This window comes from Lineus longissimus, chromosome 14 (assembly GCF_910592395.1).
Source record: "Lineus longissimus chromosome 14, tnLinLong1.2, whole genome shotgun sequence".
NCBI classification, from domain to species: domain Eukaryota; kingdom Metazoa; phylum Nemertea; class Pilidiophora; order Heteronemertea; family Lineidae; genus Lineus; species Lineus longissimus.
The window spans coordinates 6,229,344-6,254,588 of NC_088321.1; the positions used below are offsets into that span (position 1 = coordinate 6,229,344).

Sequence of the window (25,245 nt, forward strand, 5' to 3'; positions counted from 1 at the left end):
GATGGTGCACAAGTGCACATCCGTTTTTTTCGGAGCTGGATTTGTTTATAAATTTCCTCCGCACTTCCGCTAGTTTTGTCGTTATTATTGGTCAGATTCTACTGAAAATTGTTTAATTGTATTCGTAAAGGTATACACTAATGACTTATGCCGAATATATGTTGACATATGCGTGTATTTTGGCTTGATGACGATTTGAAAACGCCAAAATTACCAATCGTCCGATCGGCGAAACAGCGTCCACCACTCATCTCATGCACTGCACCAGCGTCCACCTGGTTTAAAATTGGCCTTCGTTTAAAATTCAGGCATAAAGTCATCAAAATAAAATTTAGTGGCCATAAACGTAATAAGTACACCATGAAACACATTTCCTGAAAATTTTTATGACATTTGGGTGTAAGACGGAGATGTTGTCTTACTCGGACTCTTATCTCTAAAATCACAGGGGCAGCTGGGCTCTGACCTCTGTATTGTCTATTGACACTATTGACTGTAGTCTGTTGTCAGTGTTGACCAGGTCCAGGAAGCCCTATCCAGTTCAAATCCAACACGGCCGCCGACAGGGTGGTGGACGCTGGTATATTTTAGACAACAACTCGCTAATCTAGCTAGCACCCAAATGGGCCTTTGTCTGCAGAATAGCCGGGACAGTAGTAGCTCTGTACATTATGTACACTCTGTCCCTCTGTACATTATGTACACATTCCTATCATTTAGCACAGAGTGTCCCTGCTATTCTGCAGTTGCTCACACAAATGTCATGAAACAATCAGGAAATGTGGAAAAATGAAAATGTCCTTATTTCATTTACTGATTTAGGGCCTATGACCATTAGATTTTATTTTGATGACTTTAATGCATTTAAACCTGGTGGAGGCTGTTAAGTAATAAGTTTGACCCAAAATTACAGCTGCTGACACCTGAGAATCTGAAATTGAAGTGAAACTCTTTTTTCTGTCTCTTTGGGAAGGTGTAAATGCTGATGGCGACTCTAATCTCACTCTGATAGAAGATCCGCCTTCTTGGATCAACAAAATCCAACTATTTTCACCCGAGAGATGTCAAACAATTTTGGCCTAAAACTTGATGATATAAGGCCTAATTGTCAACAAAATCCAACTATTTTCACGTGAGAGAGGTTCAACTATTTTGGCCTGAAACTTGATGATCAATATTAATTGTCAACAAAATCCAACTATTTTCACGTGAGAGAGGTTCAACTATTTTGGCCTAAAACTTGATGATCAATATTAATCGTCAACAAAATCCAACTATTTTCGTGTGAGAGAGGTGAAACTATTTTGGCCTAAAACTTGATGATCAATATTAATCGTCAACAAAATCCAACTATTTTCACCTGAGGGTCAAACTATTTTGGCCTGAAACTTGATGATCAATATTAATTGTCAACAAAATCGAACTATTTTCACCCGAGAGATGTCAAACTATTTTGGCCTAAAACTTGATGATCAATATTAATCGTCAACAAAATCCAACTATTTTCACCTGAGGGGCAAACTATTTTGGCCTAAAACTTGATGATCAATATTAATCGTCAACAAAATCGAACTATTTTCACCCGAGAGATGTCAAACAATTTTGGCCTAAAACTTGGTGATAAGGCCTAATTGTCAACAAAATCCAACTATTTTCACCCGAGAGAGGTGAAACTATTTTGGCCTAAAACTTGATGATCAATATTAATTGTCAACAAAATCCACCTATTTTCACCTGAGAGATGTCAAACTATTTTGGCCTAAAACTTGATGATCAATATTAATCGTCAACAAAATCGAACTATTTTCACCTGAGGGTCAAACTATTTTGGCCTGAAACTTGATGATCAATATTAATTGTCAACAAAATCGAACTATTTTCACCCGAGAGATGTCAAACTATTTTGGCCTAAAACTTGGTGATAAGGCCTAATTGTCAACAAAATCCAACTATTTTCACCTGAGGGTCAAACTATTTTGGCCTGAAACTTGATGATATTAACTGTCAACAAAATCCAACTATTTTCACCTGAGGGTCAAACTATTTTGGCCTGAAACTTGATGATATTAACTGTCAACAAAATCCAACTATTTTCACCTGAGGGTCAAACTATTTTGGCCTGAAACTTGATGATCAATATTAATTGTCAACAAAATCCAACTATTTTCACCTGAGACTGAGAGGTCAAACTATTTTGACCTTAAACTTGATGATATTAAGCTTTGCATTCTTAATCTTATATTGTTTCAGCACTTTTTAATTTGCATCAAATTACAATATTCGGCCATTATTTTGACGTTTTGAAATCTTTTTCGACCCTGTTTACATTGTCTTAGGAAAAGTATAGGCTTGACTAGTTTGGGGTGAGTCTCCACTCGCTTTTCAGAGAAAAGTGAGTCCCAAAGGTGAATTGTTATGACAGGAGGTGAATCCGCTCCTGGTGATTTCCATGAGACAGGTGAATCTATGACTGGTTCCCAACCTCAGGGATTTGCTGGACTGGCGAGTTCACGTCGAGTGCCTGAGGAGGGGGGTCCGGGCATAAACTTGATAGCTGCATTAAAACAATGAAATGTCAAATGAAGCCGGCGGCTATTTCTTGCACCGGTACGTCAGTACTAGATAAACTGTAAAACACATGGTAAACTTACACTGCCTGTGATTCACAGGCAGTGTAAGTTTGAAAAATAATGAATAATAAATTTCTGCCATTTTGAAAAGCACTTTTCACAGAAATTTATTTGCGCGAACCGTTTATTGAGTCTTTGGCATGGGAACTGGTATTGAAACATCTCAGTTGTAATCTGTTGTTTTTGATATGTCATCCGATCTGAAGCGTATTCAGATCTCGATAATAATTTTGGGCAAGTTGGGGTTCCTGGCCACAACTGTCAACCCAATGTTCGTCTAATCTTTTGATTTCACCACGTTCTTTTTCTAGATGGATCCAGCGTTGCTGAAGGAGAGAGAAGCTTTCAAAAAGAGGGCGCTAGCACAACCATCAGTCGAAAAGAGAAAGGCCCAGAAAAGAACTGAAAATGATCGCAGTACTAAGAAGGCACGGCCAGCGCCAAAACCTAAAGGTAAGCACCCTACCCTTGAAAGCCTCATACTTACTTAGGGCTCTTCATCCCTAGTGGCGCATAAGGCCACAACACAACCTCCAGCCTCGTTCCATGTCAGCCCCATCAGTTTCAGCTCCTTTGACATAGTCCTCCTGGTAAGCACCCTACCCTTGAAAGCCTCATACTTACTTAGGGCTCTTCGTCCCTAGTGGCACATAAGGCCACAACACAACCTCCAGCCTTTTCAGTCTCGTGCTGCCCGTTGTGCCTCGTTCCATGTCAGCCCCATCAGTTTCAGCTCCTTTGACATAGTCCTCCTGGTAAGCACCTACCCTTGAAAGCCTCATACTTACTTAGGGCTCTTCGTCCCTAGTGGCACATAAGGCCACAACACAACCTCCAGCCTTTTCAGTCTCTTGCTGCCCGTTGTGCCTCGTCCCATGTCAGCCCCATGAGTTTCAGCTCCACTGACATAGTCCTACTTCATTTGACTTTGGGCCAGCCTCGTTTGTTCTTTCCCTGGGGGCTCAAATGCAGGGCAGTCTTTGGTATGCTGCTTGGATTCATTCAGAGGACATGTCTAAGCCATCAAAGTCTGCAGCATCCGATTACGCGGCAACGTTAGAACTCTTGATCTGCGTCAGCTGACGGATCGGAGAGCTTCATTAGAGATTATCCTTGGCCAGAACACTTGGCAGATCCATCGCAGACACCTGTTTGAAAGCCTCATAGCCTAGTGGTTGATAAAAGTACTGTGGGTTACCACGCAATTCGGCCCAGATTCGGAACCAAGGCTTTGTGTTCTTGATGAACCGTTGTAGATTTAAGGAACTAATATTCCTGACTCTTCACAGTCATTCGAATAAGACTTGACAAAACACCCGAGTGAGAATATTTCGTTATCATAATGGATAATGTAGCCTTTATCATTCGATATTTCATTTGAGATGTTTTAGAATAGAAATTGATACCTCACTGTCGGTATTGATTGTCTCACAAAAACCGCTCGGATGGAGCTTAAATATTGGCTATGGTTTTGGTCTACATTTTAGCTCCAACCTCGCGGTTTTGGTGAGACAATCAATACCGTCAGTTCGGTATCAATTCCTTGAAGCCAAAGCTCCTAGTATCTGGTGTTTACGCTAGGGCAAGTTAAAGTCCCCACCAAGTGAGAAACATGAGTAGCTGGCGTGGACTTCCCTCCTTTGGCCAAAAGACCGGGGGCATAATGGTCAGTATGATGGCCGCGTCCCAGTGTTAACCAGTTCAATCAGAACATCAAGATTCAAACAGACTCGACGGCTTCGGGAGTTAAAACTGGCTGTGAAAGAATTTTGAAGGCCAAGTTTGCATGAAAGTTTAAGCCTAATGATTTTCATAGCTTTGCTCGTTGGCCGAAAACAGAAAAGTTTTTGAGTGGCTGTTTTAGTTTTGGTCTAATTGCAGCTAAAAATGTTTATGAGTTGAGCCTTTCAGTGAGTTTACTGTTTTATTCATTTCAGCCGATTTTAACTACAAGGCAATGCAAGGAAGTTCACAGTTTAAGTTTGGAATATTGGCAAAAATAGTTAAATATATGAAGGTAAGATAAGAATACTAATCACTTGGTTTCGTTGACTGTTTTTTCCACCAGGACAAAAGTACCGAAAAGTGTTTTGCCGCTTAAGTAAAATAATCAAGTATGTGCAAATTTGAATAAAGGAGCCTTATAGCTGAGTGGTGAACTCCGACTACCACTCAAAAGGCCCCGGTTCGATCCCGGGTAGAACCCAGGAGTGTATTTCTGGATGAACCGCTGTGGCTTTCAAGGAACGAAAATTACCGGCTCTCCACAGTCCTTTGAATGAGATGTAAAACCGAGGTTCCTTGAATCTGGTGTCTATGCCAGGGCAGGTTACAGACCCCACCAAGTGAGAAACATGAGTAGCTTGCGTGGACTCTACAGGGCTGCCTAAGCTTACACATTTGGGGGAAATCTCACACACAGGCCTGTGTACACTTTGTTAGGGCCATTTTACACTTTGACTCCAGAAAATGTCTTTAAAATTGTGCCGAAATCATCAGAAGACCCAAGTATGATATTTCCATTGCTGATTTACACTTTTTCACCGAGGGTTTTAGTTTTACACATTGCTGGACGAAGGCAGTTGTGACACTCCATCCGGCCGAAGTCTGGAGTCACTAGGCCTTGCCGAAGTCGTAGTCACTAGACCAATAAACCCAATTGGCGCCTACATGGCCTAACCATACTGGCACGCATGAACGCTCATCCCGCCTTGGAGGAGGAATACTCCGTGGAGAAAATCACCTCCAAGTGCAGAGCAAACGCCCAGGAAGGGGAAGAATAGAAGAAGGGAAATTGGATTCCATCAAATTGGATATCGTGATGCGATTTTGGGCTGCACTCACCCTGTTTCTGCCCCTCTCATGTTCGAAGTTGCTCACAATGAAAAACAAATCCCCAACTGATACTAGCTCATATAGGCCAATAGAACTTCAGGTGACTACTTCAATCATAAAATTAACGCGATTTTTGGAAGAATATCTTATTTTCCTCTCCATCGGAAAAATAGAAGTTGTCCTTTAAAGAAATCAATCGACAGCAGCTAGGTAGGTTAGAAAAAGCTACACAAAGTCCTCAATAGGGGTCCCTCCAATCTCATTGTACGTCAAAACTATTCACGCTTGTGCGAGGAATGTTATAGTGCTGTGTCAAACATTACCAGAATTATCGGAATTCAGGAATACCAGACGACTTGGAATCCTGACTTGGCACTCAATGCCGGGAATTCAGGATTTTGAATCAGCAGAGTTTGCCCTGATGACGCCAGCGTCGACACTGATGAAATTTAGGCCTACCCGATGTGAGTTGTTTTTCTCAGTGATTCATTCCTAACTTATTGAAACGTTCCTAGAGATTGCATTGTCAAACTCGTGTATCGTCCGCTTTTAATATTTCAGCAACGGCATCAACAGGGAGACACTTATCCATTATCAATTGATGACATTCTTGACGAAACAAATCAACTTGATGTCGGAGCACGGCATAAACAATGGCTATCGACCGAGGTAGGTTATTTCCTCCCACTGTTCACCCTCCTCCAAACTCACTTTATCCCTGGTACCATCAGGGCAAGACCAATATACTGATATTTGATGAAATATGGCTATTGACCGAGGTAGGTTGTTTCCTCCCACTGTTCACCCTCCTCCAAACTCACTTTATCCCTGGTACCATCAGGGCAAGACCATTATACTGATATTTGATGAAATATGGCTATTGACTGAGGTAGGTTGTTTCCTCCCACTGTTCACCCTCCTCCAAACTCACTTTATCCCTGGTACCATCAGGGTAAGACCAATATACTGATATTTGATGAAATATGGCTATTGACCGAGGTAGGTTTCCTCCCACTGTTCACCCTCCTCCAAACTCACTTTATCCCTGGTACCATCAGGGCAAGACCATTATACTGATATTTGATGAAATATGGCTATCGACTGATGTAGGTTGTTTCCTCCCACTGTTCACCCTCCTCCAAACTCACTTTATCCCTGGTACCATCAGGGCAAGACCATTATACTGATATTTGATGAAATATGGCTATCGACTGATGTAGGTTGTTTCCTCCCACTGTTCACCCTCCTCCAAACTCACTTTATCCCTGGTACCATCAGGGCAAGACCAATATACTGATATTTGATGAAATATGGCTATTGACCGAGGTAGGTTGTTTCCTCCCACTGTTCACCCTCCTCCAAACTCACTTTATCCCTGGTACCATCGGGGCAAGACCAATATACTGATATTTGATGAAATATGGCTATCAACCGAGGTAGGTTGTTTCCTCCCACCGTTCACCCTCCTCCAAACTCACTTTATCCCTGGTACCATCAGGGCAAGACCAATATACTGATATTTGATGAAATATGGCTATCAACCGAGGTAGGTTGTTTCCTCCCACTGTTCACCCTCCTCCAAACTCACTTTATCCCCGGTACCATTAGGGCAAGACCAATATACTGATATTTGATGAAATATGGCTATCGACCGAGGTAGGTTGTTTCCTCCCACTGTTCACCCTCCTCCAAACTCACTTTATCCCTGGTGCCATCAGGGCAAGACCAATATACTGATATTTGATGAAATATGGCTATCGACCGAGGTAGGTTTCCTCCCACTGTTCACCCTCCTCCAAACTCACTTTATCCCTGGTGCAATCAGGGCAAGACCATTATACTGATATTTGATGAAATATGGCTATCGACCGAGGTAGGTTTCCTCCCACTGTTCACCCTCCTCCAAACTCACTTTATCCCTGGTACCATCAGGACAAGACCAATATACTGATATTTGATGAAATATGGCTATCGACCGAGGTAGGTTGTTTCCTCCCACTGTTCACCCTCCTCCAAACTCACTTTATCCCTGGTACCATCAGGGTAAGACCATTATACTGATATTTGATGAAATATGGCTATCGACCGAGGTAGGTTGTTTCCTCCCACTGTTCACCCTCCTCCAAACTCACTTTATCCCTGGTGCCATCAGGGTAAGACCATTATACTGATATTTGATGAAATATGGCTATTGACCGAGGTAGGTTGTTTCCTCCCACTGTTCACCCTCCTCCAAACTCACTTTATCCCTGGTACCATCAGGGCAAGACCAATATACTGATATTTGATGAAATATGGCTATCGACCGAGGTAGGTTGTTTCCTCCCACTGTTCACCCTCCTCCAAACTCACTTTATCCCCGGTGCCATCAGGGCAAGACCATTATACTGATATTTGATGAAATATGGCTATCGACCGAGGTAGGTTGTTTCCTCCCACTGTTCACCCTCCTCCAAACTCACTTTATCCCCGGTACCATCAGGGTAAGACCAATATACTGATATTTGATGAAATATGGCTATCGACCGAGGTAGGTTGTTTCCTCCCACTGTTCACCCTCCTCCAAACTCACTTTATCCCTAGTACCATCAGGGCAAGACCAATATACTGATATTTGATGAAATATGGCTATCGACCGAGGTAGGTTTCCTCCCACTGTTCACCCTCCTCCAAACTCACTTTATCCCTGGTACCATCAGGGTAAGACCATTATACTGATATTTAATGAAATATGGCTATCGACCGAGGTAGGTTTCCTCCCACTGTTCACCCTCCTCCAAACGCACTTTATCCCTGGTACCATCAGGGCAAGACCAATTTACTGATATTTGATGAAATATGGCTATCGACCGAGGTAGGTTTCCTCCCACTGTTCACCCTCCAAACTCACTTTATCCCTGGTACCATCAGGACAAGACCATTATACTGATATTTGATGAAATATGGCTATTGACCGAGGTAGGTTGTTTCCTCCCACTGTTCACCCTCCTCCAAACTCACTTTATCCCTGGTACCATCAGGACAAGACCAATATACTGATATTTGATGAAATATGGCTATTGACTGAGGTAGGTTATTTCCTCCCACTATTCACCCTCCTCCAAACTCACTTTATCCCTGGTACCATCAGGGCAAGACCAATATACTGATATTTGATGAAATTCTTGTTGAGACCAACCAATGTTATGTCACCCTCACCCTGCACACCACCCCTCCCTTGGGTCATCTTCTGCATCTCATGAGGATAAGGGCCATCCATTGAGTATGTACGTACTGAGCGAGGAGACAGTTTAGGAATTTTGGGGAAAATGCGTACAGCTGTAAATTTTGTCCAAATTGTGTGTACAAGGGGAGGGGTCTCAAAATCCGAAGTTTGATGCGTACATACAGTGGAACCTCCCTTAGCGGACACCTCTCTATTAAGGACACTAGTTTTGGTCCCAATTTGGTAGTTTCTATTCAATTTGACCTCTCTGATCAGGACACCTCTCTATTAAGGCCAGCACTTGCCAGTCCCGAAGGTGTCCTTAATAGAGAGGTTCTACTGTACTTAATGGATGGCCCCATACTGGTATCAAGAGCCTTTCGAATCCAGCACCCAAAATATGATTCTGGGCCAGATGACCATCCATGAGCATGAATGTAGTATAGGACTGAAAAGCCTGTAAGACCTGGGTACAAGGTATTTTTAAAGTGGTCTGCATCCGCAAACTGTGCGTGATATAACGCTGAAAATGCGGGATATTGATGATAGATACATGATCTGATAGATGTTAAAGCGAAATGTTTATATCAATACTGGTTTGGCAGTAATTCTTCAAAACACCACGAAAACGATATTTCCACTCAATCAACTAGACTTTGATGTTTTCACCCCAAATCTTGGTTCAGTACTCAGACTGACATTGTCTTCCATGTCATCAAGAAAATTTTCAAAAAATGTTGATATTTTGAGAACATGTCCAAGTTGTCATTTTGCGATATTTGGAAGAATAAATGGTTAATTAGCGTTGATATCCATATCTCACTTAGCATCAATCAGATTATGTATCTATCATCATTACGTTCCAAAATTTTCAGCAACATAATGGAAGAGTTTTGGCTCCACTTACCACTGTGCATGCGCATGGTGAATCTCTTTTCACCAGGAAAAAACTGAAGCTATTACAGTGGAACCTCCCTTAGCGGACACCTCTCTATTAAAGATAACCTCTCTATTAAGGATAACCTCTCTATTAAGGACAACCTCTCTATTAGTATTAAGGACACTAGTTTTGGTCCCAAATTGGTTGTTTCCATTCAATTTGACCTCTCTAATCAGGACACCTCTCTATTAAGGACATCACTTGTCAGTCCCGTTGGTGTCCTTAATAGAGAGGTTCTACTGTACATCGGTGTCGTGAAAAGGTCAGATAGGGACCTGGAATGTAAAGTGCCACCTCGTTTGCTGATCAAAATATGAACCTCTCGAATGTCTCGTAACCCTTGTAGGCCTTCGTCAACAATCAGGACACCTCTCTATTTAGGACATCACTTGTCAGTCCCATTGGTGTCCTTAATAGAGAGGTTCTACTGTACTTCGTAGTCTTGAAAAAGTCAGACAGGGACCTGGAATAGAAAGTGCCACCTTGTTTGCTGATCAAAATCTGAACCTCTCTAATGTCTCGTAACCCTTGTAGGCCCTCGTCAACAATCAGGACACCTCTCTATTAAGGACATCACTTGTCAGTCCCGTTAGTGTCCTTAATAGAGAGGTTCTACTGTACTTCGAAGTCTTGAAAAAGTCAGACAGGGACCTGGAATATAAAGTGCCACCTTGTTTGCTGATCAAAATCTGAACCTCTCTAATGTCTCATAACCCTTGTAGGCCCTCGTCAACAATCCCAAGATCAACGTCGTGGATGACAATAAGTTTGTCTTCCGCCCGAAGTATAACATCCGAGACCGGAGGGGGTTAATGCGATTGCTGGAGCGGAATGACCTGAAAGGATTGGGCGGTGTTTTGATGGACGACGTCGAAGAGGCTGTGCCGAAATGTGGGCGAGTTATTCAGGTAGGCGCCGAGCTGACACGAGTGTCCTCTTTAACGCTATAACACCTAGAGCCAGCGCAAGGGCTTATTCCCCTTGGCCCCGACGTTATCTTACCTGGAAATCATGTTTTTTTCTCCAGTGAGATCGACGGCGGTTATCACCGTTCGCCTCCAGGTGTTATAGGGTTAAGAAACTCTCTAACAAGTTCATGCTGCAATAGACTCCAACCTAGCATCTTCCGTTGATGTCCATTGCAATATCACAAATTTAGTATTTTTTGCAAACTTCTCTACAGGCTTATGCTGCACCCTAATGCCACCAACCTAAATTCGAATGCTCTATGCAATCACTGAGTTCAAGCATACTGTGCTATACACCCAAGCGAAGAGTCCATTGATCATGTTCTCTGTTATGCAGAGTACTTCATAACACTTTTTGTATCAGCTATACACCAACAAGTTAAAATGTACGTTTGTTCATCCTGAATATGAAAGAGGCAATAATTGGTGGAGCCCCATAGCCTAGTGGTCAATACTGCTTCCTACCCTGCAATAAGGCTCGGGTTTGATCCCCTTCTCAAGGAACTGTGTGGTCAACACTGCTTCCTACCCTGCAATAAGGCCCGGGTTTGATCCCCTTCTCAAGGAACTGTGTTGTCAACACTGTTTCCTACTCTGCAATAAGACCCGGGTTTGATCCCCTTCTCAAGGAACTGTGTGGTCAACACTGCTTCCTACCCTGCAATAAGGCCCGGGTTTGATCCCCTTCTCATGGAACTGTGTTGTCAACACTGCTTCCTACCCTGCAATAAGGCCCAGGTTTGATCCCCTTCTCAAGGAACTGTGTGGTCAACACTGCTTCCTACCCTGCAATAAGGGCCGGGTTTGATCCCCTTCTCAAGGAACTGTGTGGTCAACACTGCTTCCTTCCCTGCAATAAGGCCTGGGTTTGATCCCCTTCTCAAGGAACTGTGTTGTCAACACTGCTTCCTACCCTGCACTAGATCCGGGTTTGATCCCCTTCTCAAGGAACTGTGTTGTCAACACTGCTTCCTACTCTGCAATAAGGCCTGGGTTTGATCCCCTTCTCAAGGAACTGTGTTGTCAACACTGCTTCCTACCCTGCACTAGATCCGGGTTTGATCCCCTTCTCAAGGAACTGTGTGGTCAACACTGCTTCCTACCCTGCAATAAGGCCTGGGTTTGATCCCCTTCTCAAGGAACTGTGTTGTCAACACTGCTTTCTACCCTGCAATAAGGCCTGGGGCCTTTTTCATGAAGCCTTCTTAGGGCCTAGTAAGCACTTACGTATTACTAGGTCGTTATTAGCGAATTACGCGGTATTCACGAAGCACCCGTAACTTCAATCTATTTCGCAAGTCGTTACTAGTGTTACGTGAGGTGTTCGGGCTTCTTAGCGTGTTATCAGTCCATGCTTAGATAGTTGGACACATTTTTAGACAAGGAGCATGGCTGCGTCGTTGATTGTGTTGGAAAATTTGGAAGCAAGGCGGGCTTTACGACGGCAGCGTGTGTTTAGAGATCGTCTACAACCGCTTGACGTCTATGATGACGTAGATTTGTACAGACGATACCGGATGACTCGGCCGGTCCTTCTCGAAGTTATCGACCTGTTGCAGGATGACATTGCCCCGTATACGCTGCGCTCGCACGCCGTTCCAGCAACTCTCCAAGTTTGCGTTGCGCTTAGATATTTTGCTACTGGCAGTTTGCAGTTGGACAATGGAGACATGTCAAATGGCTTGAGTCAACCTACGATATCAAGGATTATTACCAGAGTTGCAACTGCTTTGCAGGGTAAAGCAAAACATTTCATAACATTTCCTCGAACAGCTGCTGAGCAAGAACGTCAGAAGGAAAGATTTTATACAGAACGCCATCGGATTCCGAACGTTATTGGCTGCGAAGATGGATCCCTTATTCCGATCAAATGTCCATCCGTAAACGAGAATGCATACGTGTGCAGGAAACAGTGGCATGCCATTAATGTGCAGGGGATTTGTACTTATGATTTGAAATTTTCAAATATAGTAGCCCGATGGCCAGGTGCCACCCATGATGCGTTTATCTGGTCCAACTGCAATTTAAAGGTGAAGATGGAACGCGGCCTGAATGATGGAGGATACTTGCTCGGTGACAGTGCCTACCCACTTAGACCCTGTCTCATGACCCCAGTCTCCCGCCCAGCAGATGCAGCGGACAGACAATACAACGTTCACCACAGGCGAGTACGAAACATCATTGAACGAACCTTTGGAAGATGGAAAAACCGATGGAGGTGCTTGCACAAAGAAGGTAAATTATGTCCTTATTGGTGAATCAGGAGAGATCGCCAGTTTCTAGACACCGACAGCATCTGTCTGCAAATGGCTATTATAGCCATTCTCAGACAGTGCTGCAGCATTTCACCCCATAACATTGCTGCATAGACTGCTTTGCAGTACAAGTTCCATTTCGATTTCGACTGACTTTCCCCATTCTCATTTCTTTAATAAGATGCCTTTTTTGCAGGTGGAACTCTTCGATTAAGCCCCGAGAAGTGTTGCTCGGTGATCATTGCAACATCTGTGCTACATAACATCTGTGAAAACCACGGCCTCCCTGTCCCAAACGACCCACCAGCCAATGTGGATAATCCCGATGATGACGTCAACAATAGACCAATCCTCGATGTCGATGTCGAAGAAAGAGGTGTTGGAGAAAGGGCACGCTTGATAGATCAGCATTTCAGGAATATGTAGTATGTATTTAAAACAGAACTTTATTTCCAATTAACCAAAACATTTTAATTGATGTGTACAACCAAAATGGTGGTACATGTAACAAGAGACGTTTTCAACATCATGTTACAATCAACAACGATAAACAGTAAGGTTGTAGAGCATTTGATTACTGGCGAGACTGCCAAACTACAATTCCAACGATCTTCTTTCATCAACAAATAAACATCATGTTTGTACAGAACAATGTACTGTGATCAAGGTATAAATTCATACCAACAACCAACACGATTTTGATGAAAGCACAATCTTATCAGTTATTCCTTACTTCACTATCTATCTAACAAACAATGTAGCAGTTATACAGCAACAACATCACTTTAAAATTGCGTGATATATGTAGGTCACTCTCCTTTGGCCATTTTTTCAAGTACAGAGAATGCCGATGACCTGGACTTGTTCTCCTTTGGTTTTGAGCCAGTTTTCTGGGATTCGCTGGTTTCCGTAACAGCATCCACTAGTACCTCCAATAGCCATACTGCATTTTTTGCGAGATGAACCTTTGTTTCTTCCAGATGAAGCCGTTGTTCTTCCACGTCAAGTCGCTTGCTCTCGATTTTGACCCGTTCCTTCTCCACATCAATTAGTTCAACGGCATGTGAAAGCTTCTTATCTGCGAGAGACAAACCAGTTGAAGACGCCTTGGAAGAGCCAGCAGTGGGACGACAGCTCTTGGGTTGTCGGGCAGGACTTGGCGGCGGTGAAGGGGATCGGGTGTCATCTTCTGAGCTGCTATCGTTCGGGCGCGTGATGGTTGCTGTAACCTTACGAATTCTCTGGAAAATACATTTGATAGACTTAAATGCAAAAAGCCATTAAACATGAGTGAGGTCTTAGTATGTCTTTAGTTGTTATTTACTTCCTTCTCATATAGAAGGCCAGTACTGAAACGGGCACGTCAGGAGATACGTTTTCTTTCCTAATAACGACACAAGCAAATGAGAAAAAGCATTGCACAGATCGTTGTGCAGCCACCTGGAAAGTTGCGATCTTCCCTTATCACTGCTTATGCCTCCAGTAATCAAAAACCTATTTACCTCGGGTGATTTCCGCAATTCAACGGTATGGAATGTATGCAATGACTTCTTTGCTGCGACAGACAAACCAGTTGAAGACGCCTTGGAAGAGCCAGCAGTGGGACGACAGCTCTTGGGTTGTCGGGCAGGACTTGGCGGCGGTGAAGGGGATCGGGTGTCATCTTCTGAGCTGCTATCGTTCGGGCGCGTGATGGTTGCTGTAACCTTACGAATTCTCTGGAAAATACATTTGATAGACTTAAATGCAAAAAGCCATTAAACATGAGTGAGGTCTTAGTATGTCTTTAGTTGTTATTTACTTCCTTCTCATATAGAAGGCCAGTACTGAAACGGGCACGTCAGGAGATACGTTTTCTTTCCTAATAACGACACAAGCAAATGAGAAAAAGCATTGCACAGATCGTTGTGCAGCCACCTGGAAAGTTGCGATCTTCCCTTATCACTGCTTATGCCTCCAGTAATCAAAAACCTATTTACCTCGGGTGATTTCCGCAATTCAACGGTATGGAATGTATGCAATGACTTCTTTGCTGCGACAGACAAACCAGTTGAAGACGCCTTGGAAGAGCCAGCAGTGGGACGACAGCTCTTGGGTTGTCGGGCAGGACTTGGCGGCGGTGAAGGGGATCGGGTGTCATCTTCTGAGCTGCTATCGTTCGGGCGCGTGACGGTTGCTGTAACCTTACGAATTCTCTGGAAAATACATTTGATAGAATTAAGTATTGAATGCTATGTAAGGATGAAATATCTCGTCAAGAGCCAAGCGCCTAAGATGGCACTTTTGAATCTGTAGACAAATCGGGCGAAATGTAATGCAGGAAACTGGAGCGCCCGCAGACGACCAACCTACCTTCGATTTTTGAAGTGAGAGTGACGCATTCTGATCGAAATAAGAAATTTCGTCATCATCGGCTTCTGTGACAGACGGGGAAAACGGGTATTGCTGGTTCATGTCATCTTCAGGTAGGTCCAGCTCTTCTGTGTCCATACCAGTAGCGATTCCTTGTATCATTTCGACACCGATTAGGCCTACGATCCTTTGCTCGAGTTGCGTTAACTCGGACACATCATCGCCAAGGGGTTTGTTCCCGGTCCGCTTGGTCAGTACATTGATTTTTGCAGCCTTCTGTTTTGCCTTCGATTTCAGGTCATGCCATTTATGGTGAACTGCTTCGGTCGTTCTCCGGACGCTTGCCACACTGTTGATCTTAAGGGTTATTTCTTTCCACGTGTCGGACTTCCGCTTCAGCGTAATGACATCCGAAAACTTGCTGCTGATCACGGACCACTTCGATTCCACGAGATCAACTAACTTTATAATTTCATTTGGGGAAAAATTCACACCCCGTTTCCTCTTTCCTTCCTCGGGTGGTGGGACAACGGTCTTCTTTCCTTCCTCGGGTGGTGGGACAATGGTCTTCCTCTTCTTATTGGTTTTCTCCATGATGTTGTCAGGGTGGCGAATATCCATCAAATGATGGTAAGCACGTCCAATTACTGTACAAATACTCGATGCCCCTATTACAAACAGTCAATGAGGTGAGCTCAAGTGGATTACGTAACAATTCTATACAGATCACCTCAAGTGCGTACCTGATAATATTTCCCTACGAAGGGTTTAATAAGTAATACGGTAATAAATCGATGATAATGCTTTGTGAATAAGACGTAGTGTCTTACTTGGCAGTTACTAAAGTCTTACTACGAGCCACGTAAATCGTTATTAGTAACAATTTTACGAAGGCTTCATGAATAAGGCCCCTGGGTTTGATCCCCTTCTCAAGGAACTGTGTTGTCAACACTGCTTCCTACCCTGCAATAAGGCCTGGGTTTGATCCCCTTCTCAAGGAACTGTGTTGTCAACACTGCTTCCTACCCTGCACTAGATCCGGGTTTGATCCCCTTCTCAAGGAACTGTGTGGTCAACACTGCTTCCTACCCTGCAATAAGGCCTGGGTTTGATCCCCTTCTCAAGGAACTGTGTTGTCAACACTGCTTCCTACTCTGCAATAAGGCCCGGGTTTGATCCCCTTCTCAAGGAACTGTGTGGTCAACACTGCTTCCTACCCTGCAATAAGACCCGGTTTTGATCCCCTTCTCAAGGAACTGTGTGGTCAACACTGCTTCCTACCCTGCAATAAGGCCTGGGTTTGATCCCCTTCTCAAGGAACTGTGTGGTCAACACTGCTTCCTACCCTGCAATAAGGCCTGGGTTTGATCCCCTTCTCAAGGAACTGTGTGGTCAACACTGCTTCCTACCCTGCAATAAGGCCCGGGTTTGATCCCCTTCTCAAGGAACTGTGTGGTTAACACTGCTTCCTACCCTGCAATAAGGCCTGGGTTTGATCCCCTTCTCAAGGAACTGTGTGGTCAACACTGCTTCCTACCCTGCAATAAGGCCCGGGTTTGATCCCCTTCTCAAGGAACTGTGTGGTCAACACTGCTTCCTACCCTGCAATAAGGCCCGGGTTTGATCCCCTTCTCAAGGAACTGTGTGGTCAACACTGCTTCCTACCCTGCAATAAGGCCCGGGTTTGATCCCCTTCTCAAGGAACTGTGTTGTCAACACTGCTTCCTACCCTGCAATAAGGCCCGGGTTTGATCTCCTTCTCAAGGAACTGTGTGGTCAACACTGCTTCCTACCCTGCAATAAGGCCCGGGTTTGATCTCCTTCTCAAGGAACTGTGTGGTCAACACTGCTTCCTACCCTGCAATAAGGCCCGGGTTTGATCTCCTTCTCAAGGAACTGTGTGGTCAACATTGCTTCCTACCCTGCAATAAGGCCCGGGTTTGATCTCCTTCTCAAGGAACTGTGTGGTCAACACTGCTTCCTACCCTGCAATAAGGCCCGGGTTTGATCTCCTTCTCAAGGAACTGTGTGGTCAACACTGCTTCCTACCCTGCAATAAGGCCTGGGTTTGATCTCCTTCTCAAGGAACTGTGTGGTCAACACTGCTTCCTACCCTGCAATAAGGCCCGGGTTTGATCTCCTTCTCAAGGAACTGTGTGGTCAACACTGCTTCCTACCCTGCAATAAGACCCGGGTTTGATCCCCTTCTCAAGGAACTGTGTGGTCAACACTGCTTCCTACCCTGCAATAAGGCCCGGGTTTGATCTCCTTCTCAAGGAACTGTGTGGTCAACACTGCTTCCTACTCTGCAATAAGGCCCGGGTTTGATCTCCTTCTCAAGGAACTGTGTGGTCAACACGGCTTCCTACCCTGCAATAAGGCCCGGGTTTGATCTCCTTCTCAAGGAACTGTGTGGTCAACACTGCTTCCTACCCTGCAATAAGGCCCGGGTTTGATCCCCTTCTCAAGGAACTGTGTGGTCAACACTGCTTCCTACCCTGCAATAAGGCCTGGGTTTGATCCCCTTCTCAAGGAACTGTGTTGTCAACACTGCTTCCTACCCTGCACTAGATCCGGGTTTGATCCCCTTCTCAAGGAACTGTGTGGTCAACACTGCTTCCTACCCTGCAATAAGGCCTGGGTTTGATCCCCTTCTCAAGGAACTGTGTTGTCAACACTGCTTCCTACCCTGCAATAAGACCCGGGTTTGATCCCCTTCTCAAGGAACTGTGTGGTCAACACTGCTTCTTACCCCGCAATAAGGCCTGGGTTTGATCCCCTTCTCATGGAACTGTGTGGTCAACACTGCTTCCTACCCTGCAATAAGGCCCGGGTTTGATCCCCTTCTCAAGGAACTGTGTGGTCAACACTGCTTCCTACCCTGCAATAAGGCCCGGGTTTGATCCCCTTCTCAAGGAACTGTGTGGTCAACACTGCTTCCTACCCTGCAATAAGGCCCGGGTTTGATCACCTTCTCAAGGAACTGTGACCGATGGGACTGGTCATGTGTGGCCGTGGTGGGGTAAAGGAAGGAAGATCTGCAAATATAGTGGTTTGAAATGTATGATAACAGCTCTTGGCATAAGGTATAAATGGACTGGCATTGAGCGATAGGGGTCAAGCCCTTAGAAGGCCTTGAATTACATAAGTTGGAATAAAGGAGAGAATGAGAAGAACTAGATTGTGCTGCCATCTAACTTTATGCAGCACAACTACAATACAAATAATTTAAAGGGATACTATAAGATTCTCCAACAGAACTAACATTCCTGGCTCAGCACAAAACCTACAATGTATGAAATACGTGAGGGTCTGTCGGATGAGACTGATAGCCGTGGTCCCTTGTACCTGAGTGCCTATGCCAGGACAAGTAAAATACCCCACATAGGTTGACAGTAGCCTTCAGTGGACTCCAACTCTCCTGCAGAGATCAAATAGGGTAATGACGCTGGTATTGTTATGATATTGGACTGTGGCTTCATAGGGTATTGGTACGATGCTCTTGACATCAGTGACAAGGCTTGCTCAAAATACAATAGGTTTTTGATCTCTTTTAACCAAATTATGATGTTTTTCCAGGAAGAGTTAACAGGAGGTAAAGACAGACAATGAGTTTCACACTGCAATCTCTTGGACAGTTGTCTAAGCTTCTTTGAACGTGCTGGTTGGCTGGTTGGAAGAATGCGTTTTTAAAACTTATATACAGTGGTACCTCCCTTAGCGGACACCTTTCTATAAGGGACAACCTCTCTATTAAGGACACTAGTTTTGGACCCAAATTGGGTGTTTCCATTCAATTTGACCTCTCTAATCAGGACACCTCTCTATTAAGGACACTAGCTTTGGTCCCAAATTGATTGTTTCCATTAAAGTGGACCTCTCTAATCAGGACACCTCTCTATTAAGGACACTAGCTTTGGTCCCAAATTGGTTGTTTCCATTCAATTTGACCTCTCTAATCAGGACACCTCTCTATTAAGGACACTAGCTTCGGTCCCAAATTGGGAGTTTCCATTCAATTTGACCTCTCTAATCTTACTTTCTACCACAATTGCTCATGAATTGAAAGCCTGTTCAATCTTACTTTCTTCCACAATTACTCATAGTCATGAATTGAAAGCCTGTTCAATCTTACTTTCTACCACAATTTGTCATGAATTGAAAGCCTGTTCAGTCTTACTTTCTATCACAATTTCTCATGAATTGAAAGCCTGTTCAGTCTTACTTCCTACCACAATTACTCATGAATTGAAAGCCTGTTCAGCCTTACTTTCTACCACAATTTGTCATGAATTGAAAGCCTGTTCAGTCTTACTTTCTATCACAATTTCTTATGAATTGAAAGCCTGTTCAATCTTACTTTCTACCACAATTTGTCATGAATTGAAAGCCTGTTCAGTCTTACTTTCTATCACAATTTCTTATGAATTGAAAGCCTGTTCAATCTTACTTTCTACAGCAATTGGGCAGCCAAATCACTAAAATCACGCGACCCGCCGATAAAAAAGAAGTCCTCTTCTACAACGATAAGAGCTTCGACTTCACAGTTGACGAGGGTAAGGACACTCTAATCACTCAGTGGTTCTCATTTGCATAGGAAAGCTTTGGGTTTTCAAAGTACTATGAGTCTGATATCAAGTACAGTTTGTTTGCTTGTTTTTTCCATCAACAGTAGAAGTTGTCATCTAGTTTCGAACGTTTTATCCCCGCACTGTCCTGAAACCTGTCAGGACTTTAATGAGCTTCCATTTTTAGCTCACCTCTTAGCAGAGGTGAGCTTATCCCATACCGTGGCGTCCGTCGTCGTCGTCGTCGGCCGTCGTACGTTAGCAGGGCACGTTTCGTAACTGTTAGAGCTATTGAGTTGAAACTTGGTACACATGTACCCTTATGTAATGACACCTTGGAGACCTAGTTTCGGTCCGATTCGTTTCATGGTTTGGCCACCAGGGGGCCAAACGTTAAAAGTGAAAATATGCAATATCTCCCTTAATAGTAGTCGGGAAATTTTGAAAAAAATATGGTAGGTACTTCTAGCAAAGGTGCATCATATATCCTCCGGGTTTTTGATTTGACCTCCTTTTCAAGGTCACAGAGGTCAAATGGTGTAAATTGGCCGTTAGGATGTAACGATGGCACGTTTCTAAACTGCAATGACTATTGATACCAAATTTGGTACACATTTACCCCTTAGTCAGGTGATCTCAGGGACCGAAGTTTGGTCCAATATGATTCACCACTTGACCACCAGGGGGCAAAATCCAAAAACCTTAAAAATGTGATTATTCCTTAACTTCTTCTTGCCCGATTGCCAACAATTTCATATCATGGGTACATCTAACCACCATACAGTATATGTCACACAGGTTTTTAATTTGACCTTCTTGTCAAGGTCACAGAGGTCAAATGGCGTAAATTCGCCGTCAGGCCGTAACTATGGCACGTTTCTTAACTGCAATGACTATTGATCACAAATTAAGTACACATGTACCCCTTGGTCAGGTGATCTCAGGTACCGAAGTTTGGTGCGATCTGATTTGCCGTTTGGCCTCCAGGGAGGGGGCCAAATCCTAAATTCTTCAAAATGCCATTATTCCTAGTAATGACTTGCCCGATTGGCACCAATTTTATATCATAGGTACATCTAATTCTAACAACCATTCAATGTGTCACCCGGGTCTTCTTTGATTTGACCTACTTTTCAAGGTCACAGAGGTCGAATGTACTGTAAATTGGCCATTTTGGGGAAATTGTAATTGCTTGGACCTACATCAAACCTAACACTACATGACACAATACCATGCTCTTTATCCATCTTTCCTCCACATGAGGTGAGCACAATGGCCCTGGCCATTTCATTTGAGAAGTTTTATTTGTGACACTATAAAATACAATGAAGACAACAGTGTAGGCCTTTCACTACAAGACTACAATGCCCTTTCAAAATGTTCTGCTTTTTATTCAGAATTTATAAAATTATGGCGAGGCGTGTCCGTAGATGGGGTAGATGAAAATAAGATAGATGAGTACCTGGACCAGCGGGGAATCACTACCATGCAGGACGTCGGAGCAAAAACAGCAGTAAGTTCCAATGGGTGGTGCATAACTGATGGAACAGCCCTGATGTATTGTTATGTAATGGTATGTGTATGCCGCAAGGCTGTTCCAAGGTATGAACTGCATCCTGTGGCAAAGGTTGCAGTAGCTTCAATGGGTGGTGCAAAACTGATGGAACAGCCCTGATGAATTGTTTTGTAATGGTACGTGTATGCGGCAAGGCCGTTCCAAGGTATGAACTGCAGCCTGTGGCAAAGGTTGCGGTAGCTTCAATGGGTGGTGTATAATTGATGGTACAGCCCTGATATATTGTTGCGTAGTTGAATGTGTATGCCGCAAGGCTGTTCCGAGAAATTTGTGTCCCCACAGTCATTGATGAAAATGTATACCCACACTCACTGCTCACTCTCGCAACTTGACAGTTCTATTTTGTAGTTGATGTCACTGGTTTCTATGCGCTGTGGAAGGTAGTTAGCCTTTCCACAGCCGGCCAGTGGGAGGGGCTGCCTCCTATAGATCCACAGCCAAAGCTGGTGTTATGATCAGAGTGTCCGTCACTGCTCACTGTTCTATTTTGTAGTTGATGTCACTAGTTTCTATGTGCTGTGAGAGGTAGTTAGCCTTTCCACAGCCGGCCAGTAGGAGGGGCTGCCTCCTATAGATCCACCGCCAAAGCTAGTGTTATGGTCAAAGTGTCCGTCACTGCTCACTGTTCTATTTTGTAGGTGATGTCACTGGTTTCTATGCGCTGTGGGAGGTAGTTAGCCTTTCCACAGCCAGCCAGTGGGAGGGGCTTTCTCCTATAGATACACCGGCAAAGCTGGTGTTATGATTTGAGTGTTCTTCTCTCGTGCTCGCTACCATCACCTGGTTGGAGTGCACAGTCTAACCAGGTGGTGTCCGTCCGCAAAAATCATTATAAGAGATCAGCTTCAGTATGATACTACCAGTGGTGGCACATGGTGGCAGACAGAGGTATTATCCTCCTGGCCAGGTGATTACCAGGCCCAAGTCATCCCTTTAACCCACCCCTTCCATTACTGATAATGTCTTCCTCTGTTTCAGGCTCCAGTACAGAAACGAAAACGAAAAGGTGGCAATCGAAAAAAGACATTCAAATCACACAACGACCATTTAGGAAACTTGTTAGAAGACTATTCAAACGTGGACAAGTGAGACAGTTATCAATTTTGTAAGGACTTGTGTGATTGGCTGAAGTAATTCAGAAATGAGTTAGGTCGGGTCTGATTGGTTGGAATTCTGCTGAAGAGTTTTATGGAGAAAAGTGTCTGCCGTGACTATATGCGTTGCCAAAAAGGTGGAAATCGTTATGACTGTCCGGTTGCATGCATCACTTGATTGACATCGATGTTCAAAGTTAAATGGAGAACACGGTCGCTGACAAACTATGTCCTTAAACATGTTAAAGGGACAACTTGGGCATGAGATATGTTGGTTTTTTCATTACAAAAATGGCTTCCAGCAGGAGCGTGATTTCTCCAAACGGGATAATTGAAAAGTCATTGAAGTCCAATAACAAATGCACAAGAATGGGGTGTAAATTTAGGCCTGCCTGAAATTCGCAAGCCATGCCCAGAACTGCCTTCCAACACTGGTGAAAATCGTTATCAGAGAACGGCATCAGTGTAATACTACCAGTGGTGACGCATGGTGTCAAGCTGGCACATTTTCCTCCTGGCCAGGTAATTCCCAGGTTGTCCCTTTAATAAGATTGAGCTCGGGGCACGGCCGCTCTTGATTGGTTCCTAATTTTCATTTGCTCTGAAACGGTATTTGGCACTAAATTTCTAGGAAGCCACGCCCCCCACAAACCTCAACCAATGAAATCGCATATAAACAACAACAAACCTGAACACATTGGGGTATCGCGGCTGACTTTTGTTAAGACGTAGCGTAAACTACATTCTCTGTTCGCAATAGTATTTAACCGTAGCGTAAACTACATTCTCTGTTCGCAATAGTATTTAACCTGGTTGACCAAATTTGTAAAGTCATTCATTGAAAAAGTACCAATTGTACGAAATGTCTGAATAGACTGGAATCGTTGCATTTGTTTATTTAAACCCACACTGAAACGGTATTTGGGCAATTTGTTTTGTAGGAGGAAACCAGTGCACCCGGAGGGAACGAAAACAAAACGTGTTGAATTAGACTGAGTGTTGCGCAAACCTGCCTCAGTAAAAGTTTGAAAGATACTTAGTTAAAAAGATGTGGATGGGGATGTTTTTAGAAATGAATCAAATAAAACGTTTTGTTGTTCGAAGTCTGTTTTCTGTTGGTTGGTTTTCTGTCTGGTTTCTATTTTGTTGAAAGTGTTGTTGGCGTTCATCACTGCTTTATTGGTAACCCTTTCACTGCCGGCTGCCTAGTATTCTCCTCCAGGGAGTATTTTCCTCAAAGGCAGGGTGAGCATCTTTCTTCGAGAAAATTCTACTTTGTCAGGTGTTTGCATTTGGAGGTGTGGTCCTCCAGGGACAGCTCGGAATACAACTCTCCTTTAGCAGGGGACTTTAAGGCCTTCTTCTCCAGGGAGTATTCTCCTCCAACCCAGGATAAGTATTTTTACATGCCACTACGGTTTGGTTTATTGAAATGAATGTTTCTCACTTGGTGGAGTCTTATGCTTGCTCTGGCAAAGGTAAAAGGTAGACTGAGCCTTGGTTCCATTTGAAACGACGAGGGTTGAGTGTCTCGCTCAAGGACACAAAGACATAACTGCGGTGATCCGTTTGAGAGTCAAACCCATGGTAGTCCTTATATCAATGTGTTTGGTCGCCTGACGCTTGTAACGAGAAGAGTTTTTGGGTGCATTTCTATAGTAACTCACACAACGTAGTGAGTGTAATGGTTACGTGTGTATAAAGTGTAAACAAAATTCATATATCCATCATGTCCATCGAATCTGAAAAAATTTGTGCAGACCCATGACAATTCTGGTTCCGGTACAGTTTGTCGCATTCCATACGGGCCGCGCTTGCCGATCCTGCTTTCACGACGCACCGCAACCACAGTTACCATGATTCCCATTGTTTCCTTCCTCGTGACGCAATTATTTCATGACGTCATGAGCCATTGACCATTCACGCAAGTAGATTTATTCACACCGGCGCCACTGAAGTGCGGGTGTGGGACATCATGTATTTCAAAATCGTCTGCTAGGACATACAGGACAACGTCGGCGGAGACAGTTGTGACATTTCATTGCAGACAAAGAAAACGTCATCTTCTTCTCGATTTACGTAACTTCAAAAAAGTCGGTTTTATCACTACTAAATCCAGATCCAGTCACGTGATTTCTAGTAACTGCCAAACTCGACCCAGTGCCAGAACTGTGAAGTAATGATGTAGGTCACGTGGTCAGAGTGCAGGAGTTCCCTTACCGCCTGGCTATCCGATTTAGCATCTACCGTTCCGGAACGACATCAGCGCCTCCAGTGTCAAGATAATAAATTTGCCATTCTTGATTTTGGCGCCAAACGAATAAAAAAAACGCGTTAAAACAATTAAGAATATATCAGCTACAAAAATTCGTTATTAACTAACTGCTGAAGAAACATACACAAATATCTAGGCTAGCAGGTGGAAAATTCAATTATTATTTCACCACAAAGAGCTGCTTCTGTCCGCAGATATGAGACAGCTACCGGGGCGGGGACTATTTCTTATGGGGCCTTATTGTTCAGCGTCTCCAAGGAATTTCCCCCCAATGTACTGACTAAAACCTGTCACTTTCAGAGAACGGGGTTGGGGCTTTGGGGGTCTCATCCCCAAATGTACTGGCTAAATATGTCAGAAGGACGGGGTTTGGGGGGCTCCCCCATGTCAAACAGTTGTGGGAGTTGACTAGAGCTTGCTCTTTACATATTATAGGCCTAGTACATGCCCACCAATGCAGATTGAAGTCGGACCTCTCGGCTCTGGCTGTTGGGGCGCAGGACCCCGCCGCGAAGACCGATCAGCCGGTTGCGGCTGACGGGGAAAA

General features: G+C 44.0%; 2 protein-coding genes across 4 annotated transcripts; both read left to right on the forward strand.

Moving 5' to 3' along the window:
- The first annotated feature begins 21 nt into the window (after positions 1 to 21).
- On the forward strand, positions 22 to 23,526 carry LOC135499158 (transcription initiation factor IIE subunit beta-like). Of its 3 annotated transcripts, none has more exons than XM_064789828.1 (8): positions 22 to 130; positions 2,942 to 3,083; positions 4,568 to 4,647; positions 6,027 to 6,134; positions 10,333 to 10,518; positions 19,645 to 19,741; positions 21,151 to 21,266; positions 22,308 to 23,526. In XM_064789828.1, the coding sequence occupies exons 2-8, from the start codon at positions 2,942 to 2,944 to the stop codon at positions 22,416 to 22,418; spliced, it is 840 nt and encodes a 279-aa protein (XP_064645898.1). In that variant the 5' UTR covers positions 22 to 130; the 3' UTR covers positions 22,419 to 23,526. The 3 variants fall into 3 exon arrangements, with proteins under 3 accessions (XP_064645898.1, XP_064645900.1, XP_064645899.1); XM_064789830.1 differs by having other exon boundaries at positions 71 to 90; XM_064789829.1 differs by lacking the exon at positions 22 to 130 and adding an exon at positions 2,556 to 2,607.
- LOC135499157 (putative nuclease HARBI1) lies at positions 10,541 to 17,074 on the forward strand. Its single transcript, XM_064789827.1, has 3 exons — positions 10,541 to 12,813; positions 13,030 to 13,258; positions 13,814 to 17,074. Coding segments are annotated over exons 1-3 (1,077 nt in total). The 5' UTR covers positions 10,541 to 11,966; the 3' UTR covers positions 13,815 to 17,074.
- Positions 23,527 to 25,245: the final 1,719 nt, after the last annotated feature.

Excerpts from the sequence above, each read along its gene's own strand:
- LOC135499158 (XM_064789828.1), top strand. The coding sequence starts at position 2,942 with ATGGATCCAGCGTTGCTGAAGGAGAGAGAAGCTTTCAAAAAGAGGGCG. Across the intron at positions 3,084-4,567 it reads GCCAGCGCCAAAACCTAAAG|CCGATTTTAACTACAAGGCA; the intron begins GTAAGCACCCTA and ends TATTCATTTCAG. Across the intron at positions 10,519-19,644 it reads AATGTGGGCGAGTTATTCAG|CAATTGGGCAGCCAAATCAC; the intron begins GTAGGCGCCGAG and ends TACTTTCTACAG.
- LOC135499157 (XM_064789827.1), top strand. The coding sequence starts at position 11,967 with ATGGCTGCGTCGTTGATTGTGTTGGAAAATTTGGAAGCAAGGCGGGCT. Across the intron at positions 12,814-13,029 it reads GAGGTGCTTGCACAAAGAAG|GTGGAACTCTTCGATTAAGC; the intron begins GTAAATTATGTC and ends CCTTTTTTGCAG.